The following is a 22,860-nucleotide window of genomic DNA, read 5'->3' on the forward strand; positions in this document are numbered from 1 at the left end:
ATGGCCATGTCCCCAAGCTTCATTGGACCCCACTGAGGCCTAAAAGACATTCCAAAATCCCCAGTATCCCTGACCTTTCAAGGAGAAAGGCTTTCAAGGCTTGAGAGAAAGGTGATCATATATCCCAATTTATACATGTTATCCCAGTGTTCCCTTTTACTGTTAAAATGTACCATTTGGACAGTAAATTATATGGTTACCCTACCTAAAATAGACCAGCTTCTATTTCCCTCAGGCTGCACTGAGGTTAGGAAATCAGTCCATTTCATCCTCACACTCTTGGAATTTAGCTAAAGGCCAATGTTCTAATGCTTGCATGGCAGAACACATCTATTCAGTGCAAAAATATGCTGATTATTAGCCAGTATAATATGGCTGCTGGGTGACTGTGACAGAACCTGACGAGATGGGTCAGAGCGTCAGTCAACAGTCCCTTCCTCTTCTCATTCTCTTTGATCTCTGTCACTAGGCCTGTGTTTTGTGGAGAAAAGGAAAATGCTGATCATTGAAAGAAGGAAGTCTATGTCTGTCAGCATTTTCCATTTCTCTTTCCTGGGTATTTCTAGGGCTATATCTGCCAGTGGCTTTAACATACAAATTACATCCAGCAGCCGTTTTATAGAATTGTTGCAAAATTCATCACAGAAACCTTGACATTGGGTAGGTTGCCCCAAGAGATCCGGGTTCCAGGGATCTCAATCTTGCTGATGACTTGATGAAATGGAGGAGCTTGGAATCCTCGGATACATATTTGTTCAGAGATGAGGGCCTCTTTAATCTTTGCAGGCCTTAGACTTCCTAGTTCCACACTATGCATGGTCTGACTAGTCCACTAAAGTCCGTCTACTAGGTGGTTCAAAAACATCATAAAGGGATGTTTAGGGGAAATTCTGCAAGTTGGAGTTGTCTTTTTAGCCCTTTTATTAAAACATTTTTCTCTCCTTCCTTACCCTCCTTCCCTCTCCTGCTGTTTTGTGACTGTTCTTTCCTAACTTCACAATTCTTGATGGAGACAGGAGGCTATAACCTTGCCAACACGGCTCGATGCTGGACATACTTGACCGGGGTCATCCTAGGGAAAACACTATCCTCTGAGATCCCAGATCATGAGGTAAGTAAGGCTCTGACAAGTCCTCTCTTCTTTAAGGGGAAGAGCTGAGTCATTCCACCTAATCAAAATCACGTCCTCACCACTCAATACCGTTTTGTTGAGAGACACTCCAATAACAATAACACACTGTCTTGGCAGAATAGTGGACTCTTGTTCCAAAATATCCAAGACCTTCTGCCTTTTTTTTACAAGAGATCTCAAAGGCCAACTAACTTTAATTTCTCAATTAATTACAGAGACTGTGGGAAGGGGTCACCTGTTCACACAAAGAACTCTTTGGAATGTGTGCATATTTTCATCCCCTAGTCTCAAAACAGAAGGAGCAATTTTTAAAATGTATAAGCTGGGTTCTTGGCTATCTTTCAAAAGTCCCATAGGTGGTATGTCACACCTATGTTCCTTGGGGTTAGTCCTGGTCTTTCAGTTTTCTTTGACTAAGGTAAAATTTAAGAAACACAGAATCACCACAAAGATGTGTCTGGTGTTTTTCCAGCAATTAGTGGCGCACAGAGGTTGGGGGAAGACCACCTAAAATGTGAAACTTCATTTGAACTTTTGCCATTTTCTCTAGTCAAATGAGATGGCCTATCCACTTTCTGAAGCAAGGATGTCTCTTTTAGCTTTCTCAAAACAGGTTAACAGAAAGCTGTCTGAGCCCAGTGAGTGTGCTGATTATCCCTTATGTGAAGGTGTACCCCTTCTCTTCCCACCCCTCCCCACACCTGGCAGGAAGCATGTCATCACAGATCAAGATGTACAGTTGTCGGGCTTAGACTGATTGTGTGGCTTATAATAAAACCAGTGTGCGAACCAGTAACTGTAGCCCCGCTTTCTCAAGCCATTCCCCATAGAGATGGTACTTCGGGGATGTTTTGATTCCTGCCAGATGCAGGATCTGTACACTTGGGAGCACTATTCTTTTTAAAGTTACTATTAGTTTTTTAAAAATTAGAAACAACTTCAACTAATTCCCTTCCAATTTTCTTCTAAACACAAATGAGGTATAATATGTATCTCTGAAAAACCACTCAGTGTGTCTAGAATACAAATAGAAGGCATGCTATAATTTGAGACAATTTGCTGGTGTCAAGGTTAATAGAAGTCTCTTTTCTTGACTTACCTTTGTTCAGTATTTGGAAGCTTTATGAAATATAAAGATGAGCGAACAAATTACATTTGTGAGCAAATGTAATCGCTGTTATTGCTGTGGGACTATCTCCGAGTGCATTGTAATTTAAAGCATTGAGACTTTAAAAACTGATCAAGTTATGTCAAAAAGGAGTTTTAAACTGTAGGGGCTTGAATTGAAAACGAGTGTTCGGTTCCTAGGCAACAGTGCAAATCCATAGATTCATCTGTCTTAAAAGGTTGATAAAATTTTAATAAAGATGAATACTGCCTCTGGTACCTGGAGAAGCTATGTGCCTGAATAGATAGGGTTTGGGCCTTATACATAGGCATGTCCCCTTTATGCTGACATATTCTGCCAGATTAAATAATATACAATGTATGCAAATTGCCTAGCACAGTTCTTGGCACATAATAGGCACTTTTGAAATGCAAGTTTTCTCCTTCCCCTCTGCATGCTCCCAGCAACTCCTTATACCCAGACATTTATGACTTTGTCGCTCATAAATGTGTCCAAACCCTTTTTGAATCCCTTCTGTCATATCCTTCTGGTAGAAGAGATGTGAGTCATCCAAGAAGGAACAAAGAAGAAAATTGAAATGACAGTCTTCCATGTACAATAAGATAACATTTTAATGAAAATTGCCAAAAATAGACTGCACAGTGTGAAGGCATATATAAGTTTTGTGCCACAATACACAGTTGCACACAGATATCCTTGTGGTTCTCTGTAATCAGATCAACAAATGGTGCATCAAAAAATATTTACTGAGCACCCATTGTGTGGCAGGCACCATGCTAGGTGTCTTGGAAGATGCAAAGACACTAAGACCTCATCTTGTCTCTTACCTCAAGCAGCCTGGGAGGGAGGCTGGTATAAGTTCCAGGGAGACAAGTAGATACACAAATAATTATATTACAGAGCAGAGTAAGAACCACAAGATAGTAGGAACAATGATTGTGGAGATGTGCATCAAATATGAAAGGGATACAAAGGAGTGTACAAAATACCCTGCCTTCTAGGAGCTGAAAATATAATTGAGAAATCTAGTCAATGAAAAGGTCAAGATAGTGCAGCAGTCAGCTACAGTCTGGCTGACCCCCTCACTGTCTTCACTTTCAGTCTTGGGCTTGTGTTCTTCTGTGTCCTAGGATAATAATCTTCCTCCTCCAAATGTTCTTTCCCCATCTGTCTCTTGTCTTCCTAGGTGCAGTTTCAAGCCCTGTGCCTTTAAAAATCCCTTACCATATGTATACCAAGGCCCTTTGAGCTCTTCCTTCACATTCATTTATTCCTTCATTCATTTAACAAGTATTCATGGGGACCCTATTACTTGCCAGGCCCTATTCAAACTTGAATTCAGAGCTACAAAGACTAGCAAGTAAACCCAGTGCCCTCAAAAATTTCACCATCTAATAAAGGCGACAGAACAATGTGCCCAAATCCAGGACAGTTGAGGAGAATAGAAGAAATGTTTCACCAAGACTTTGAACTGAATCTTGGAGGTTGATTGGGAGTTTGCCAGGTGAAGAAGAGCGAAAGACATTCTAGGCAAAGGGAACAAGGGTTGGAAAAGACCTGGTGCCTCATGGGATGAGGGAGAAGTTTGATATGTAGTAGAACAGAATTTATGAGGGAAAGTGGGAAGAATTAAGGCTTGGATGAAAATTGGAGCCAGATTATGAAGAGACTTGAACGCTGCACTAAAGAGTTTATTTATACTTTTTTTTTTCTGTGAAAACAGATGAGCTTTGGTTTTTAGAAAGCTTACTCAATAGCATATGGAAGATAGATTGCAAAAGGGAGAGACTTGAGAAAGGCAAACCTGTAAAGAGGTTCAAGTACACTCCTATAACATAGTCTATACCATTCATTTGGTCATCTGTGTTTTGGTTGTCTGTATTTCCCCTCAGTGCTTAGCACAGTGTTAGCTACCGACCTTGTTGGTGTTCATTCATTGAATGAACAACTTAATAAATGAGTATTTGAATAATAAGCATCTCAATATTCACATTGGAAAACTCTTTTTAAGATGGAAGAATTGGAAGCCTTTTGCTGGAAAAGCTTCCAGTAGCAACTACCCATCCTTTGCAAGAAGTACCAGGTATCTCAGCTGTAGGAAACAGATGTGTCCATGGGAAAACACTAGATTGCCAATTGAGGGAAGGGAGTTGAGAAGACAAGCCCAGCACAAATATTATAAGTCATTAGTGGTGAGATTTCAATCACAGTGCTCATGAGATATAAAACCAGTGATGTCATAAAGCCAGTGATCAGGGAGTTAGTCCCAGCTCAGGAATTGGGGAGCCGGGCATGGAATAAAGAAGCAATCCCATCTGGAAGAAGAGTTGGGCCCAGCTTGGAAAGCTGAGAGGAAGGAAACCTGCCCATATGCCTGGCTCAGGTATCTCTACCATAGAGAAAGCCCAAAGGTGGCATGAAGTCCCATACAAAGACCAGGTACATGGCTAATTTAGCAAATCACCCACTCTGTGTAATAAAGTTTATGGACTATCATATATAAGAATGTTCTGTAATCCAGTAATACTATTTGGATCCTATGATCCAGGATAGAGTATGGCAGTTATGTTATGTAATGTATGCATATATACATATATATATATATATGTATGTACAGACATATTAGGTATATGTATATATCTGAATCAGTTAGGTTTACTAACAAAATCTAGTGAATGAAAAATATTTACTTAACCAGACCACTTTTGATGGACTGGTTGGATAAACTATGCCTGACTCATATGAGGGAATATATGTAGCCATTGAAAAGAATCAAGTAGATTTATATACAAGAGTGTTACTGATGTAAAACAGTCTTGTGGTGCATCTGTGGATTGCACTGAATCTATAGATCGATTTGGGGAGGAATAACATCTTAACGATATTTAATCTTTCAATCCATGAATTTGCTATATCTCTCCATTTTCTTAAGTCTTTAATTTCAAATTTTCATTTATACTTTTCAGTGAACACCTCTTGCACAAATTCTGTTATATTTATCCCTAAGTATTTCATGATTTTGATGTTATTATAAATGATATTTTTAAATTTCAGTTTCTAATTGTTTGTTGCTAGAATATAGAAACCCAATTGATTTTATACTGATCTTGAATAATGTATCATTGCTAAACTCATTAGCTCTAGTAGCTTTTTGTAGATTCATTAGCATGTTTCATGTATACAAACATGTCATCTATGAATAAAGAAAGTTTTACTTATTCCTTTACAATCTTCATGACTTTTATTTCTTTTTCTTGCCTTATTACACTGGTTGGGACCTCCAATTTGATGTTAAATAGAAGTGGTTAGAGCAAACATCCTTGTCTTGTTCCTGATCATAGGGGGAAGCACTTAATCTTTTACTGTGAAGTGTGATGTTAGCTGTAGGTTTTTTCATAAATGTTCTTTATTAAGTTGAAGAAGATCCCTTCTGTTCCTAATTTACTGAGAAGTTTTCTCACAAATGAGTGTTAAATTTTGTCAAATGCTTTTTTCCCCATCTACTGGAATGATCATATGGTGTCCTCTTATTCTGTCAATACAGTAAATTGCATTAATTGTTGCCTTTTTAAATGTTAAACAACCCTTGCATTGCTGGAATAAACCCTAGTTGGTCACGGTATATTCTTTTTATATATTGCTGGATTCAGTTTCCTGAAATTTTCTCAAGGATTTTTTGTGTCAGTGTTGATAAGGGATGTTGACCTGCTGTTTTCTGGTAATGTCTTTGTCTGATTTTGATATCAAGGCAATGCTGATCTTATAAAATGACTTGGGAAGTGTCCCCACCTCCTCTCTTTTTCTGAAAGAGTTTATGTAAAATCGATACTATGTCTTACTTAAGTGTTTGATAGAATTCACCAGTGAAGACATTTGAGCCTGGAGTTTTCTTTGTGGGAAGGTTTTTAATTATGAATTCTATTTCTTTAATAGTTACATAACTTCAGATTTTCTGTTTCTTCTGGCTTCCATGTTGATAATTTGTCTTTGAGGAATTTGCCCATTTGCTTATAATATTATTTTATTATTGTTTGAATGTCTGTAGAAGCTGTAGTGATAGCCCCTCTTTCATTCCTAGTATTGCTAATTTCTCTCTGTTTTTTCTGATCATTTTATCTTGTGGCTTATCAGTTTTATTGAATTGTATTTTTTTCAAAGAACCGGCTTTTAGTTTCATTGACTTTATTTTTCTCTTTTCTATTTTATTATTTCTGCTCATATCTTTGTTATTTCCTTCCTTCTACTTACTTTGTATTGATTATTAATACTTCTAGTTCTTCTTCTAGTCTCTTATGATAGAAACATAGTTTATTGATTTTAAACCTTTCTTCTTTTCTAATACAAGCATTTTATTCTATAAATATTCATCTAAGCACTGCTTTAGCTGCATCCCACAGATTTTGATGTTTCCATTTTCAGTTGCTTCAAAGTATTTTCTAATTTTCTTCTTTAACTGATGAGTTATTTAGAAGCATGGGTTTTTAAAAATTAATTTCCAAATATTTTAGGATTTTCCAGATGTCTTTCTATTTACATTCATTTTAATTCTGTTGTGCTCAGAGAACATACTTTGCATGATTTCAGTCATTTTATATTTCTTGGAATTTGTTTTACAGCCCAGCATATGACCTATCCTGATGAATGCTTTATGTGCAATTTGCAAAGAATGTGTATTTTCCTATTATTGGACAGCATTTTTTATCATTGTCAATTAGGTCAGGTTAGTTGAGAGTGTTGTTTACATCTTCTATATCCCTACGGATTTTGTCTGCTTGTTCTGTCAGTTACCAAGAAAGTTGAAATCTCCAACCATGATTTTGGATTTGGCTATTTTTCCTTTCACTGATGTTGATTTGGGCTTCATGTATTTTTGAAGCTTTGTTATTAGATGTATACACATTTAGGGTTGTTATATCTTCTTGATGAATTGACCCCTCTATTATTATGAAATATTGCTCTTTATCTCTGGTAATATTCTTTGTTCTGAAGTCTACTTTGTCTGATTTCAATATTGTCACATCTGTGATAATTTGATTATTATTTGAGTGGTATGATTATTATGATTATTATTTGTGTGGATATCTTCATCTATTCCTTTATTTTTAACCTATTTGTGTTTTCATATTTAAATTGAATTTCTTATAGACCACATATAGTTGGGTCATGATTTTTTATCTAGTCTGGTCTGACAATCTCTGCCTTTTGGTTGGTGTGCCTACATCACTTATGTTTACATAAATTATTTATATGTTTAGGTTTAAGTCCATTTTCCTATTTGTTTTCTATTTGTCCCATCTATTCCTTGTGTCTTTCTATTTTCCTGACTTTTTTTGAATTAAATGAATATTTTTAAGTCCATTTGTCTCTTTTATTTGCTTATTATCTGTAACTGTTTTGATTTTTTGTGATTCCTCTGGGGTTCACAGTATGCATTTCTAACTTACTGTATTTTACTTTCAAATAGTATTACACTACTTCATGTACAATATAGCACCCTTATTACAGTGTTCTTCCATTTTTCCCCTTTCCTTCCCTTGTGCTATTGTAGTCCTATATTTTACTTTTGCATATGTTATAAACCCCATGATATATTGTTATTGTCTTGCTTTAAACAGTCAGTATATTTCTAAAATTTTAAAACATTTATTAATTTACTTAAAATAATAATAATAAACCCAGTACACATTAGCACAAATAACATGTTGTGATTTTTAAAAATAACTCTATTTTTCAAAACAAAAAAAAAATGTCATGAGAAGAATGTCATTGCTATACATTTTTGCAGATCTCTATAATGTCTGGCTTAATAAATGACAGCTTACTTCTCATACCAGCCTCTACAATGTGTTATGATGTTTTTGTTAAAGTACATGAAGAAAATCCAGCTTCACATAGATATGTAGTTGGAAAAGGGAGGAGTATTTTAATAACCTTTACAGATAACTGTGGATATGCTTCTTTGATACTACGTAAAAACTCTACAAATGGTAGTTTCTTAAAGGTTAATGCTGTATGGAATCTGAAACTGTTACCAGTGAAATTTTCATATACTGTTCCATTAAAATTCATTAGTCATCTTGTACTTTGAATAGATATTTGACCCATCTTGTACATATTGATTACTTGGAAAATATTGGTTCACCAAATTATGTGAATATTACAAATGCTGAAACAGCTTTTGCACTATCAAAAATCACATTGATATCAGCACTAATCTCATTGGAACAAAGCTTGAGTTTGGGAAAACTGTCAAGCTTACAATGGCAGAATGAAGTTTTCCAATATTTTAATTTTCACTCAAAAATGTAAATACCATTATTGGCAACAAATTATGTCAGTTGTTTACCCTAAAAGCTCACCTCATTTTTGAGAAGTATCTGCCAAATACCCAAGTATTGAATCATGGTTTTTCCATCAGTTGTTCTTTCAAGCAAAAGTGGTGTTCCTGAGAAGTGGCTAGTTAAACCACAACCTAATTATGGGTGTGTGTTTTTTTTTCAATACAATCACCATAATGTAGTTTATAACAGAAGCATTTTTTCATAACTGCTATTTTGTCACACAGAATATTAAACCCAGGATCAAGATTTAATAATTTTTAGTGCTTCACCAAGGACATTCTTAAGTGAAATTGAATTTTTAATGTGATTACATGGCAGTATAAAGAATACAATAGCTACTGGTATACTTTGGTGCTAACTGCCTTAATTTATATCATGATGCCTGCAGTTTTATCTACCTTTGTTTTGTACCTTCATGCAAATATAAACAAAGTTGCTCCAGGAGAAACCATGAGATTCAGACAAGTTATTCAGCACTTTCAATATTTCAATGCCACTTATGTTTGTTGTCAACCATTCACAAAGAAAAAAGTCTTCTTCAAAGATTTAGTTAGTGCTGATACCACATGACTAAGAGCAAAACAGCAAGTCCAGACACATCTGTAGACTTGTCTATAAGGTGAAAGTACAATCATGCAAATAAGAATTAAGTCTTCATGTTTAGAGCTAAATGTTTAAATAAACAAGTTACTGTGCCATTGAAAAGAGGCACTACCATGAGTTATTTTAATAACTTTCCATTCAGTAGGCATTGAGCAATGTCAACTGTTCAGGGCTTTATTGATCTCTAGACTATTATGTGCATTGCCCCAGTCCATGCAGTGCAATAACTTATGCATAAGATGCTTCAGTGACTTTTTCTTGTTTGAAAAGCTCTAACCAAACAACTTTTGGGTTTTAATAAACTCATCATGTCTACACTTAAAATACTCAACTTCTCTCCCTTTAACTATGAATGAATGGTCTGAAAATGATGCCACAACTTAAATAGCAAATTATTCTGAAACTATATAAAATGACCTGTGCCTAAGACACTGTAAAGTAAATTAATTACATATATAAAGGTAATTTTAATCATATTTTCATTTCATGCTTACAATTTCACCATGTCTTTGAAGTAAATGTCTTCCTACCATGAGTCAGAGCCCTCCCTGATACTTCAGTTTCATCTTTTTCAGCTTCTTTAAACATAGATGTTACAGCTCTGGTTTGAGAAAGCAAGCCTTCTAAGCTCACTTTATTAAGCCAACAGTCCATGTTCTTGTTATATTTCTATCTAGGTAGAAGCTCGTTTATTATCTAAACAATAATAAAGTTATAGAGATTATAGTGGGCATAGCTAAGGATACTTTTTTCATGTCCCTCTTGTGGTTGTGGAATACAGGTACTGGTCATGGTGCCGGCACTTCAGAGGAGAGAACTGAAAAGCTCAAAGGAAGGGTTGGAAGAGAAGATCCAGAACCTGACCAGGCAACAGGTCTCATAGTAGGGGAACCTGTTGTATGGGCCCCAGCAGGGGGCGCAGGGAGGCTAGACAGCTACTCATATGAGCCAAAGGATCTAATGTTCAGGCTAGAATGTCCCAGCTATGAGCAGCTCTGGACCATATCCCCTATCCGCCCACCCGGGCTGTGCCACCTTCTGGCTGGACTTGCTGCACTTACTCTGCCACCTGGCTGACAGCCTGCCTCACTCCTCCATGGCCTTCAGTGGCATTCCTTTGCAGTCAGCACATATGCAGCCACCACTGGACGTGCTGCTCCCAACATGGCCCTAGATTATCAGTTAAAGAAATTAAAAGATGAGTAAGGAAATTTTTTTTTACATTTACCCGTATATTTATCCTTTCCAACGTTTTTCAATCCTTTGTGTAGATCCAGGTTTCCATCTGGTAAGGGCTACATTTTGCCTAAGAACTTCAGTTAATTTTTTATTATAATGCAGGTCTGTTAGCAACTGATTTTCTCAGCTTTTGTTTGAAGAGTCTATTCTGTCTTCATTTTTGAAAGATATTTTCACTGGGTATAGAATTCTAGGCTGATAATTATTTCTTTCAGAACTTTAAAGATATCATTCCGTTGTCTTAATGCTTGCATATTTCCTCATGAGAAGTCCTAATCATTCTTATCTTTTCCTCTGGCTGCTTTTAACTTTTCTCTTTGTGACTAGTTTTTAGCAACTTGATTACAGTTTGCCCTGGTGTGGTGTGGTGTGGGGGGGGTGTGTGTGTGTGTGTGTGTGTGTGTGTGTGTGTGTGTGTGTGTGTGTGTGTTTATCCTATTTGGAACCCAAAGCTTCTAGGATCTGACAGTTTATAATTTTTATCAAATTTGGAAATATTTCAGCCATTATTTCTTTTCTGTCCTTTCTTTCTCTCCACTACTACTGGAACTCCGGTTAAACCTTTGTTAGACCAGTTTTATTGTCCCATAGGTCGTTGAGACCCCCCTTTTTTTGTCTTTTATTTCTGTGATTCATATTGAAGAGTTTCTGTTGCTTTGTCTTCAGGTTCATTGATCATTTCTTCTGCAGTATATAATTGCTATTAATCCCATCCAGTGAAATTTTCCTTTCAAATACAGTATTTTTCATTTCTAGAGATTCTATTATAAAAAACTTCCAAAAATAATAAAATCTTAAAAAAAATATATGACCAGGAAAAAAATCTTCCATTTCTCTCTTCACTGTATTCATATTTTCTTTACATCCTTGAACATATGGAGCATAATTATAATAGTAGTTTTAAGGTCCTTCTCTACTAATTCCATTATATCTGTCATTTCAGAGTCTGTTTCTGTTGACTAATTTTTCTCCAGGTTATAGATCACATTTTCCTGCTTCCTTGTATGTTTAGTAATTTTTTAACTGTATATCCAGCATTGTGAATTTTACATTGTTGAGTGCTGGATTTTTTTGTATTTATTTATAGAGGATCGTACTTTTTTCTGATAGACAAATTATTGTGGATCAGTTTGATCCTTTTGAGGCTTCTTTTTAAGCTCATTTAGAGTACATCTTGAGTAGCCTGTACTCTAGGGCTAATTTAGCCCATTTTGAAGGAACTGCCCCTTCTGAAATCTTTACAGATGCCCCCCTGTATTCTTTGAGGTCTCTACTTTGACCTTATGTGAACTCTAGGAAGTGTTCCTCCTACAACTTCTTAGTAATTGTTTCCTGGAAAATTTTTTCTAGACTATCTTTGTGAAGTTTTACCCTATCCATGTTCAGATTGGTATTCATCTAAAGACTCAAGGGGACCTCTCTGCATATTTCTAGTACACATTTTTTTTTAATTTTTTTTTTTAAGATTTTATTTATTTGCGAGAGAGAGAATGAGAGACAGAGAGCATGAGAGGGAGGAGGGTCAGAGGGAGAAGCAGACTCCCTGCTGAGCAGGGAGCCTGATGTGGGACTCGATCCCGGGACTCCAGGATCATGACCTGAGCCGAAGGCAGTCACTTAACCAACTGAGCCACCCAGGCGCCCTCTGGTACACTTTTTTTTATTTTATTATGTTAATCACCATACATTACATCATTAGTTTTTGATGTATTGTTCCATGATTCGTTGTTTGCATGTAACACCCAGTGCTCCATTCAGTACATGCCCTCTAGTACACTTTTTATGGCTTAGCTCCATCCCCACAATTTCTAACCACCCTGGTCCTTATGAATTCCAATCTCTGTCTCCTCTATTCAGACATTGTTAGACTCTGTTTAGATCCCCCCTCCCCTGCATCATAGTCCAAGGATTACCTCCTGGCAGAAAGCTGGGGTATTAATAAGGATCACCTCTTTTGTATTTCTTTTCTCTCAGATTAGTGTCTTGTGTTGCATATTGTCCAATATCTAAAACAAAAATATGTTTCCTTTATTTGGTAAATTTTCCAGTTGTTTCCAAAGAGAAAATAATTTCACATCCTCTTTCCCCTCACAGCCAGACGCAGAACCCTTTTACTTACCTGCTTCCATTTTTTTTCTGCCTTCATTTTTGAAGAATATTTTTGCTGGATATGAAATTCTAGATGGACAGGTTTTTTTATTTCTGGCTCCATTTTTTATGGAAAGTCAGTCTTGTTCTTATCATTGTTTCCCTGTATATATGTCTTTGTTCTCTGGCTGCCCTTATAAATTTATCTTTGGTTTTCAGAACGTTGACCATGATGTGGCCCAGTATACTTTTGTATTTATCCTACCTGGGATTTCCTGAGTTCCTGGATCTGTGGGTTGCAGTTTTGGATATAATTTGGAAAATTCTTGGCTGGTATTTCTTGACTTTTTTTTGCCCTATTTCCCTCTCTCCTGTCTTTCTGAAACTCCTGTTACACAGGTGTTAGATTGATTGATACTGTCCTATAAGTCACTGAAGTGCTTCTCATTTTTTAACAATTTTTTTCTCTATGCTTCAGTTTGCTTAATTTCCACTGATCTATCTTCAAGTTTACTGCTCCTTTCTTCTTTAGTATTTAGTCTATATTAACCCCATCTAATTAATCTTTTATCCCATTCCATCCAATTATTTTTTTAAACTTCTTCATTTTGAAATAGTTTTAGATCCACAGATAATTGCAAAAATAGTACAAAGAAGTCTCATGTACCCTTCATTTAGTTTCCCCCAATAATAATAGCTTATATAACTATAGCAAAATATCAAAACCAGGAAATCAACATTGGTATAATCCACAGATCTTATTCAGATTTCATCAACTTTACATGCACTCGTTTGTATGTGTGTGTATTTAGTTCTATGCAATTTTATCATATGTATAAATTGATGTAATCACTACCACAGTCAGGATGCAGAACTGTTCCATCACCACAAAGACCTCCCTTGTGCTACTCTTTTATAACCATAGCTGCCTTCTCTTCCCTCGACTCAGTCTCTAATCCATGGAAGCCACTAATCTCTTCTTCATATCTACAGCTTTTTCATTTAGGGTATGTGATATAAATGGAACCATGCAGTATACAACCTTTTGAGATTGGCTTTTTCATTCAGCATAATTCCCTTGATGGCTGTCCAAGTTGTTCCATGCCTCAATACTTTATTCCTTTTTATTGCTGAATAGTATTCCATGGTATACAGGTCCCATAGTTTGTTTAATCATTTATCCATTTAAGAACATTTGGGTTGTTTCCAATTTATGGCTATTAAAATTAAACATTTATGTACAGCTTTTGTGGATGTAAGTTTTCATGTGTCTGGGATCAACACCAGGAATGTAATTGCTGGATCATATAAGTATAGGTTTACTTTTTTTTATTATTATGTTCAGTTAGCCAGCATACAGTACTTTTTAATGAAACTGCCACTCATGCTTTCTTATTACTGTTTACATATTATATCTTTTTCCATCAGTTTTATTTCAATTTCTCTATATCATTATATTTGAAATGACTTTCTTATAGACAAAATATAATTCAGTCATTTTTTATCCATTCTACCAATCTCTGTTTTTTAATTGGTGTGTTTAATATTTTATTTTTTTTAAGATTTTATTTATTTATTTGACAGAGCGATAGAGACAGAGCACAAGTAGGCAGAGCAGCAGGCAGAGGGAGAGGGAGAAGCAGGCTTCCCGCTACTGACGCAGGGCTCGATCCCAGGACCCTGGGATCATGACCTGAGCTGAAGGCAGACCCTTAATTGACTGAGCCACCCAGGCACCACAATTGGTGTGTTTAGATCATTTGCTTTTAATGTAGTTATTGATATGTTAAGACTTAAGTCTGCCATTTTATCATTTGTTTTTTGTTTGTTGCCTGTTTTTCCCTCCTGCCTTCCTCTGGATTACTTGGACATTTTTTTAAATTCCATTTTTATTTATATATAGTGTTTTTGAGTATATCACTTTGTATAGATTTTTTTAGTAGTTGCTTTAGGTATTAACTTACATATAATATATATATAAACACATAAAATATATATATAAAACAGTTTATTGGTATCAACATTTTGCCACTTTGAACTGTAGAAACCTTACCTGCCATTTTGTCTCTTTACCTTCCTCTCTAATACAATATTTTAAAATTTTACTTTACATACATTGAAAACCACATTAGAAATTGTTATAGTTGGGTGCCTGGATGGCTCAGTTGGTTAAGCAACTGCCTTTGGCTCAGGTCATGATCCTGGACGAGTCCCGCATCAGGCTCCCTGCTCAGCAAGGAGTCTGCTTCTCCCTCTGGCCCTACCCCTTCTCATGTGTGCTCGCTCTCTCATTCTCTATCTCTCAAATAAATAAATAAAATATTTTTTAAAAAAGAAATTGTTATAGTTTTTGTTTCAACCATCAAACATAATTTTTTTTTTAAAGATTTTATTTATTTATTTGACAGAGAGAGAGAGAGCGAGAGCAGGAACACAAGCAGGGGGAGTGGGAGAGGGAGAAGCAGGCTTCCCACCGAACTGGGAGCCTGATGTGGGACTCGATCCCAGGACCCTGGGATCATGACCTGAGCCGAAGGCAGACGCTTAATGACTGAGCCACCCAGGCGCCCCATCAAACATAATTTTTAAAACTCAAGAGGAGAAGGAAAATGTGCTGTATTTAACCATATTTTTACTATTTCTGTTGTGCTTTCTTCTTAATGTTCTAAGATTTCTTTTATCATTTCCTTTGGCTATTTTTTTAGGGTCGATCTGATGAAGACAAATTATCTTTGTTTTCCTTCATCTGAGAATGGCTTGATTTCTCTTTCACTACTGAAGGATATGTTCACTGGCTATAGAATTTGGGGGGATGGAAGTTCTTTCTTTCAGCACTTAAAAAATATGCCTTTTCCTTCTGGCCTCCGTGGTTTTAGAGAGAAATCCATTTGCACCTGAATCATTGTTTCCATATAGGTGAGAATGTAAAGTGATGCATCATTTCTCCCTACCTGCTTTCAAGGTTTTTATTTTTGTTTTTTCTCCTTATGTTTCAGATACTTAAGTATGATGTGACTTGGAAGAGTGGATTTTGGGGGTTTATTCTTTTTAGGTTTCATTCAGCCTCTTGAATATGTAGGATTAATCTTTAACTAATCTTTAATTAAAATTAACCAAATTTGGGATTTTAGCCATTATTTCTTTGAATATTTTTTTAAATGTCATCTTCATCTTCTTTTGGTATTCTGATGACACAAATGTTTGATATTTTGTTCTTGTCCCACAGGACCCTAAGTCTCTGTTTATTATTTTTTACTCTGTTTTCTCTATGTTGTTTAGATTGGGTGATTTCTGTTGCTCTATTTTCAAATTCAATGATGCTTTTCTTTGTCATATCCATTTTTCTATTAAGCCCATCCAGTAAGTTTTTTATTTTGATTATTGTATTTTTCAGTTCCAAAATTCCCATTCTTTATGTTTTCTGTTTCTTGGTTGATACTTTCTATTTTTTTATTGTGTTTCTAGCATGCTTGTAATTGCTTCTTGAAACATTTTTGTAACGGTTGCCTTAAAATCCTTGTCAGATAATTCTAACATGTATGTCATCTTGGTGTTAACATCTGTTGATTGTCTTCTCATTCAAGTTGAGATTTTCCTAATTCTTTGTATGATGAGTGGGTTTTTATTTGAATCTGGAGATTTGGGATCTTATTTTATGAGACTCTGGCAACTCTGAACTCTGCTCTGAATCCTCAGGCTAATAAGCCTGCAGCTATCTGCCTGAGCTCTACCACACATCACATAAAAGATATATAACTGTGACTCTTAACCAGTGTAGCTCCTTTCTTTTGAAGGTTGAATTCTCTCTAGCTTCTACCTGTTTTGAGATACTCTCTACTACCTTCAATTTATCATGATGGTTAGTCTGATAGAAACTATTCTATCATTACCAGAATTCAGAAGTCAGGACTTACTTTTCATAGCATAACTTTTGGTACCTTTTTAAGTTTTTACCATGTATGTATAACTTCTTTTAAAATGTAAGTTAATTGTTGAAATTAAAATATAAAAATTAAATGAATATGTTTATCAGACAGACCTGCTTTCATAGACCAGCTCCAGGGAGTGATCATAGTAACAATATATACTAGACAAGTTGAGAAAATTATTTTACCAGTTAGTCCCTCAGTTTCCTCACCTATAAAATACGGGATTATTGTGAGGATTAAATGTATTGGTCTACACAAAATGCTTAGAACAGTGGCTGGCATATTTAAGTAATATATATAAATATATCACTAATATATCATAAATAAAAAATACTAATATAAATTAAATTTTAGACATTATTATGGTTAATGTCAGAAACATTGGTAAAACTCACAGCCAAGGATCTGTTTCTTCTTAGTCCCTCAATACTGAGAATTTGGTCCCCAGTAAGTGCCTAATAAACTTTTAAAAAACGAACATGGTGCTGCTGTATTGGATGCTATGCAGATTTAGCCTAACAGCCCTTGCTGACACTGAGAACTCTGGAACAAAAATGCTGAAAACATATCTAAATGAACTATTATCATTTTATATGAACAAATATGAGTATAAGTAGATGAATACTAGAAAGTTTATATTTGAGTTTTATATTTAGATAAGGTCATTGTACCTGACGTTCAGCAAATGATCCTCCTATTGCAGAAAGGTTTTATGGAGGTAGGATTTAAGAACTGTTTGAATGAGAAAAGAACTTAACATTTATTAAGTACCAATTGTATCCCATGTAAGTATATCCATATGTTAGATCCTTTATATATATAGTCTCATTCATGTCTCTTAGCAATTCTGGGAGGTAGGCATTATCCCTCATTTACCAATGAGAAAAGTAAGACTCAGAAAATAACTTGACCAGGATCGGCTAGTAAAATAGCAGAGCCAGGATTAAAACTCAAATTTTTCATATTTTGAGGCTTATCCTTTTTCTCTACTTTCAATGTTAAGACCCAGGATTTTGGCATAAAGGCTACATGGGAGGAAAATACCCATCTATTAAACATCTACTGACCTGACAAAATGCTATATGCATTATTTCATTTAGTTCTCAAAGCATTATTTTATTCAATCCTCACAGTAACTCCGAGAAGGAAGTAAAATAACATTTTTTGAGCACCTACTGTGTGCCTAACACTTTAGTAGGGCTTATATAAATTACTTCACATGGTCTCCTCACAGCGCAGTGAAACCTGTATTGTCCTCACCACTAGGACGAAACCAAGCTGAGCTTCCACCACACTTGCCTGCCTCCAAAGGCAGCCCTAAAGGACACCAGTATTTTTAAGCATTTCACAGAACACATATTCCACAAAACATGACTTTTTAAAGTCTAATCCACACAACACAAAGGTCTCTCCATACCAGAGACTTTTTAATCTTTTGGGTGGTCATGGACCCCTGATGGTCCCTCCTCCCAGATAAATGCTTGTAATTACATGCTATTGGATACAAGTTTAGAACATTCAGCAATTTCCTAAAGACCATCAATGAATGGATTCTTCGTTTAAAACAACCACCAAACAAACAAATAGAAATCTGCTCTAAAGAACAGAAATAAATCTTAGGAAACGAGAGCTTATTAATGGCTTCAGTTATTAAGTTTTACAAATCCTCTAGAACACTAACACCTATATTTGGCCATTCTATTATGTTTCACAAAGTTAAATGGTTGTCCTATTTCTCGTGTTTTTTTAGTATTGGCATTATTGACTTTTCTTGTGATATAATTCTTTGTTATGGGGAGACTGTCCTATGCATTCATAGGATGCTGAGCAGCATTCCTGCCCTCTACTCACAAGATGCCAGTAGCACACTCCCCGCACAGTTTTGACAACCGAGAATGTACCCAGACATTGCCAAATGTCCCCTGGGGGGAGGCAAATCTACCCCTATTGAGAACCACTGGTTTATAGTAATTACATTTGTCACTCCTGAGTCACTGACAAGCATAAAGGGACTTAAGAATCAGACTTTTTAAAAGTATATCTTTTTCTTGCTTGATTAAGCTCTCCGACAATACTTCTCAACTGGATTGAGCAAAGTGATTCATCTCAACAATTAAGTTGTTAGCTGAAGTTATAGCTTTTCTTGCCTAAGAGACCAGCAAGAAAGTTTATATAGCCATCCTGCTTTATTAATTGAATGATTGACTTGTCAAGTCATTAAGTCATTCAGGGAATATTTATTGAATGCTAACAATGTGTCATATATTATGCCAGGTGCTGAGGCTCTAGTGGTGTGCAGTGTAGCTGTGGTTCCTGCATCATGAATGTGCAATCCAGTGAGGAAGACAGACTACAGAACAAGTTAAAAATAAGTGAAAATAATTATAAATTGTGATAACTACCATGATGGAAGCACAAAGAGTACAGAGGGAGAGAAAAATGGATGTATATAGGGTCACTAGAAAAGGCCTCTCTGAAGATGTGACATTTAAGGCTAAACTTGAAGGATGAGAAAAAGCCAGCCAGGTTAAAAATAAAACAACTAGAGGGCAAGTGTTTGAGGCAAAGTAGGCAACCATATGCAAAGACCATGAGGTAAGAAAGATTTTGGTGTGTTCTGGGTACTGAAAGGAAGTCACTGTAACTAATGCTAGTCAGTAAGGGGCAGGGGGTATAAGGTGGAATAGGCAAGGACCAGACTGTACAGGGCCCCCGTAGGCCATGGCAAGAAGTTGGATCTCATTCTTAATAGAGTGGAAAGCTTTTAACCAGGAGGGGTGCTGTGATTCAATGTATGTTTTAAAACTAAATATTGTGTGGAGTGGGGAGGTGGCAAGAATGGAAGTATAGAGACCAATTAGGAGACTGATGACAGTTGAGAGATGATAGTGGTAGTAGTGGAGATGGAAAGAATGACCTATTTTAGAAAACACTAAAGACTCCACCAAAAAACTACTAGAACTAAATAAATGTACAGAAATCCATTTCATTTCTATGCTCTAATAATGAAGCAGCAGAAAGAGAAATTAAGAATATAATCGCATTTACAATTGCACCAAAAATAATAAAATATCCAGGAATAAACTTAACCAAAGAGGTGAAAGACCTGTACTCTGAAAACTAAAACATTGATAACAGAATTTGAAGATGACACAAAGAAATGGAAAGACATCCCATGCTCATGGATTGGAAGAAAAAATACTGTTAAAATGTCCCTACTACCCAAAGCAATCTACACATTTAATGCAATCCCTATCAAAATACCAACAGCATTTTTCACAGAGCTTTTTAAAACAAACAATCCTAAAATTTGTATGGAACCACAAAAGACCCTGAGTAGCCAAAGCAATATTGAAAAAGAAAAACAAAATGGGAGGTATCACAATTCCAGACTTCAAGTTATATTACAAAGCAGTAGTAATCAATAAGTATGGTACTGACACAAAAATAGAAACATAGATCAATGGGACAGAATAGAAAGCTCAGAAGTAAACCCACAATTATATGGTCAATTAATCTGCAACAAAGGAGACAAGAATATGCAGTGGGAAAAAGACAGTCTCTTCAACAAATGGTATTGGGAAAACTGGCTGCCTACATGCAAAAAAAATGAAATGGGACCACTTTCTTACACCATACACAAAAGTAAACTCAAAATGAATTAAGGACCTAAATGTGAGACCTGAAACCATAAAAATCCTAGAAGAGAATACAGGCAGTAATTTCTCTGACATTGGCTGTAACAACATCTTTCTAGGTATGTCTGAGGCAAGGGAAATAAAAGCAAAAATAAGCTATTGGGACTACATCAAAATAAAAAGCTTCTGCACAGCAAAGGAAAAAACCAACAAAACTAAAAGACAATCTATGGATTGGGAGAAGATATTTGCAAATGACACATCTAATAAAGGGTTAGTGTCCAAAATATATAAAGACCTGCACAGAGTCTATAAAGTCACAGAAGAGAGACAATTAGTCTGATTGGGCAGGGGTGTGGGAGTCATGGAAGGTATCCTGAAGATGATGTCAAAGCTAAAGACTGAATTGAATATTAGCCAGGCAAATAAATGTGTGAAAGCACAGGGGATTACAGAAACAGCAAAGGAAAGGCACACAGCCATGAAATAGCATGATGACTTTAGGGAATTATAAACAATGCAATATTACTAGAACATAAACTTTAAGGCAGGAAATGGGAGGAGATGAGACTAGATACATACTATTGACAATAACTAACAATTATTGAGCACCTGTTACATGCCAGGCAGTTTTCTAAGTGCCTTACATGGATATCTCATGTAATCAGATATGGAAACTAGGACAGAAGGATATTGGGTACCTTTCCCAAAGTTGCACACTGTCAGAGCTGAGATTCACACTGAGCAGTTTAACTCCAGAGCCCGTGCTTTTAACCACAGAAAGTGGTTAAGTGTCATGCTAAAGAACTGAGAATGTACCTGTTAGCAGTACTGAGTCATGGAAGGGCAGTGAATGGTCAGATCTATGTTTTGATGAGATGACTCATGATAAATTTAAGAGAGGCCAGGCTGGAGACTGTTGCAATACATCAGACAAGTGATGAAGAGAGTTTGAAGTAGGGATGGAGACAAGGGAAAGATTTAAGAAATTTTTAGGAAGCAGAATTAGCACAACTTGGTGATTAATTATATTCTGAGGGTAAAGGAGAAATCTAGAATGTCACCATGTTTTCTGGTTTGGATGACTAGATGATGTTACTATATGATGAATATAGGAGGAGGAGCATTAAAAGTGACCCATTTTTTACATTGAGTATTAGGTGCCAGTGGAACACCCAAGTGGATCCTAACCAAGATGCAGTTGGATATGAGTTTGAAGTCCAGGGGATAAGTCATGACTGGATATAGATCTGAGTATTACAAGCATGTGGTTAAAACCAGAAAGTAAATGAGATTACCCAAGGAGAATGTGTAAGAAGACCATAGGGCCAATGGAGGAATCTTGGAGAATTTCAGGGTTTAAGGGACCAGCAAAAATGAGCTCACAAAGGAGACTAAAAGTATGTTAAGGATCAGCAGTAAAACACAAATTAAAATCATGGACTCTGGACCCAGTCTGTGATTTTATATCCTCCAGGCTCTGCCACTTACCAGCTGTGTGACTTTAGGCAAGTTACTTCACTTCTCTAAGCCTTAGTTGTTTAAGGATTAAATGTACATGTAATGCATGCAAAGCCCTTAGAATAGTGTCTAATAAACACATAGTAAGTATTAGCTAATACTTACAGGAAGAAAACCAGAGTAGAATCATGCAAACCAAAGTTGAAAGTTTAAAAGATGGAGAGAATTCTGAGCCATATCAGATGGCCTTGATGAGAGGAATTTCAATACAGTGGAAGGGGCAGAGGTGAGACAATAGTAGTTTGAGTGGTAAATAGAAGGTAAAGAAAATAACAGCAACATGCAGGGCTAACTCTTTCAAGGAGCCTGCTGTTTAAGAAAAACTCTCAAGTGGGGCGCCTGGGTGGCTCAGTTGGTTAAGCGACTGCCTTCGGCTCAGGTCATGATCCTGGAGTCCCTGGATCGAGTCCCGCATCGGGCTCCCTGCTCGGCAGGGAGTCTGCTTCTCCCTCTGACCCTCCTCCCTCTCATGCTCTCTGTCTCTCATTCTCTCTCTCTCAAATAAATAAATAAAATCTTTTAAAAAAAAAAGAAAGAAAAACTCTCAAGTGAAGTAGAAATATGTATAAGGATGCTCATCTCAGCTTTTTTGATAGAAAAACACGAAACTGCCCCAAATGTCCAGGAGTGAGGGGATGAGAGGTCAATAGTGGGATTGGGGAAAATGGTAAATATTGTAACAGTAATTGAGAATAGAAGGAGCTGAGCAGAGATGAGTAAAAGGATAATGAAGAAGCTTGGAAAGTGCATCTCAAGTTCAAAACCGATTGGTGATACCAGTCTATCCAGTGATAGTCTCCTTCAGTGGTGACAGGACAGACAAGACAAAGTGCAGAGGTTGATCTGGAGTGGGGATTATGCCAGACAGTTGAGGCAAAAAGAGGTTCAAGTATATAATCATGTGTTGGCCTCACATGTGGATGTGAGGCCAAAAGGAGGCAGACAAACCAGGAGGAAGTAGGGATCAGGGCACTGGGGTGTCTCTGTGAGAGATCAGAAAGCAGAATGGGGTGAAAGCACAAGAAAATTGATGGGGCCAGAAGTTGGACTCAGTGTAAGATATTGGAGGCAGCATGGTAGAAAGGGCATAGATTTTAAAATCAGACAGACTGGAATTTGAATTGCAGCTCCAATTTGAATTATTTACATGACTTTAGACAAGCTCCTTGACCTCTGTAAGCTTGTTTCCTTATGTGTAAAATAAGTATAATGACATCGAGCTTAGAAAAACTGGCACATG

General features: G+C 36.3%; 1 protein-coding gene across 1 annotated transcript in view; it reads left to right on the forward strand.

Moving 5' to 3' along the window:
• The window catches only part of HDAC8 (histone deacetylase 8), a 215,038-nt gene that overhangs the window by 93,045 nt on the left and 99,133 nt on the right, over positions 1-22,860 (forward strand). The window contains exon 9 of the mRNA XM_044911727.1: positions 1,017-1,111. Coding sequence (XP_044767662.1) covers positions 1,017-1,111 — 95 coding nt within the window. The remainder of the gene's footprint in view (positions 1-1,016; positions 1,112-22,860) is intronic.

This window comes from Neomonachus schauinslandi, chromosome X (genome assembly GCF_002201575.2).
Source record: "Neomonachus schauinslandi chromosome X, ASM220157v2, whole genome shotgun sequence".
NCBI lineage: Eukaryota > Metazoa > Chordata > Mammalia > Carnivora > Phocidae > Neomonachus > Neomonachus schauinslandi.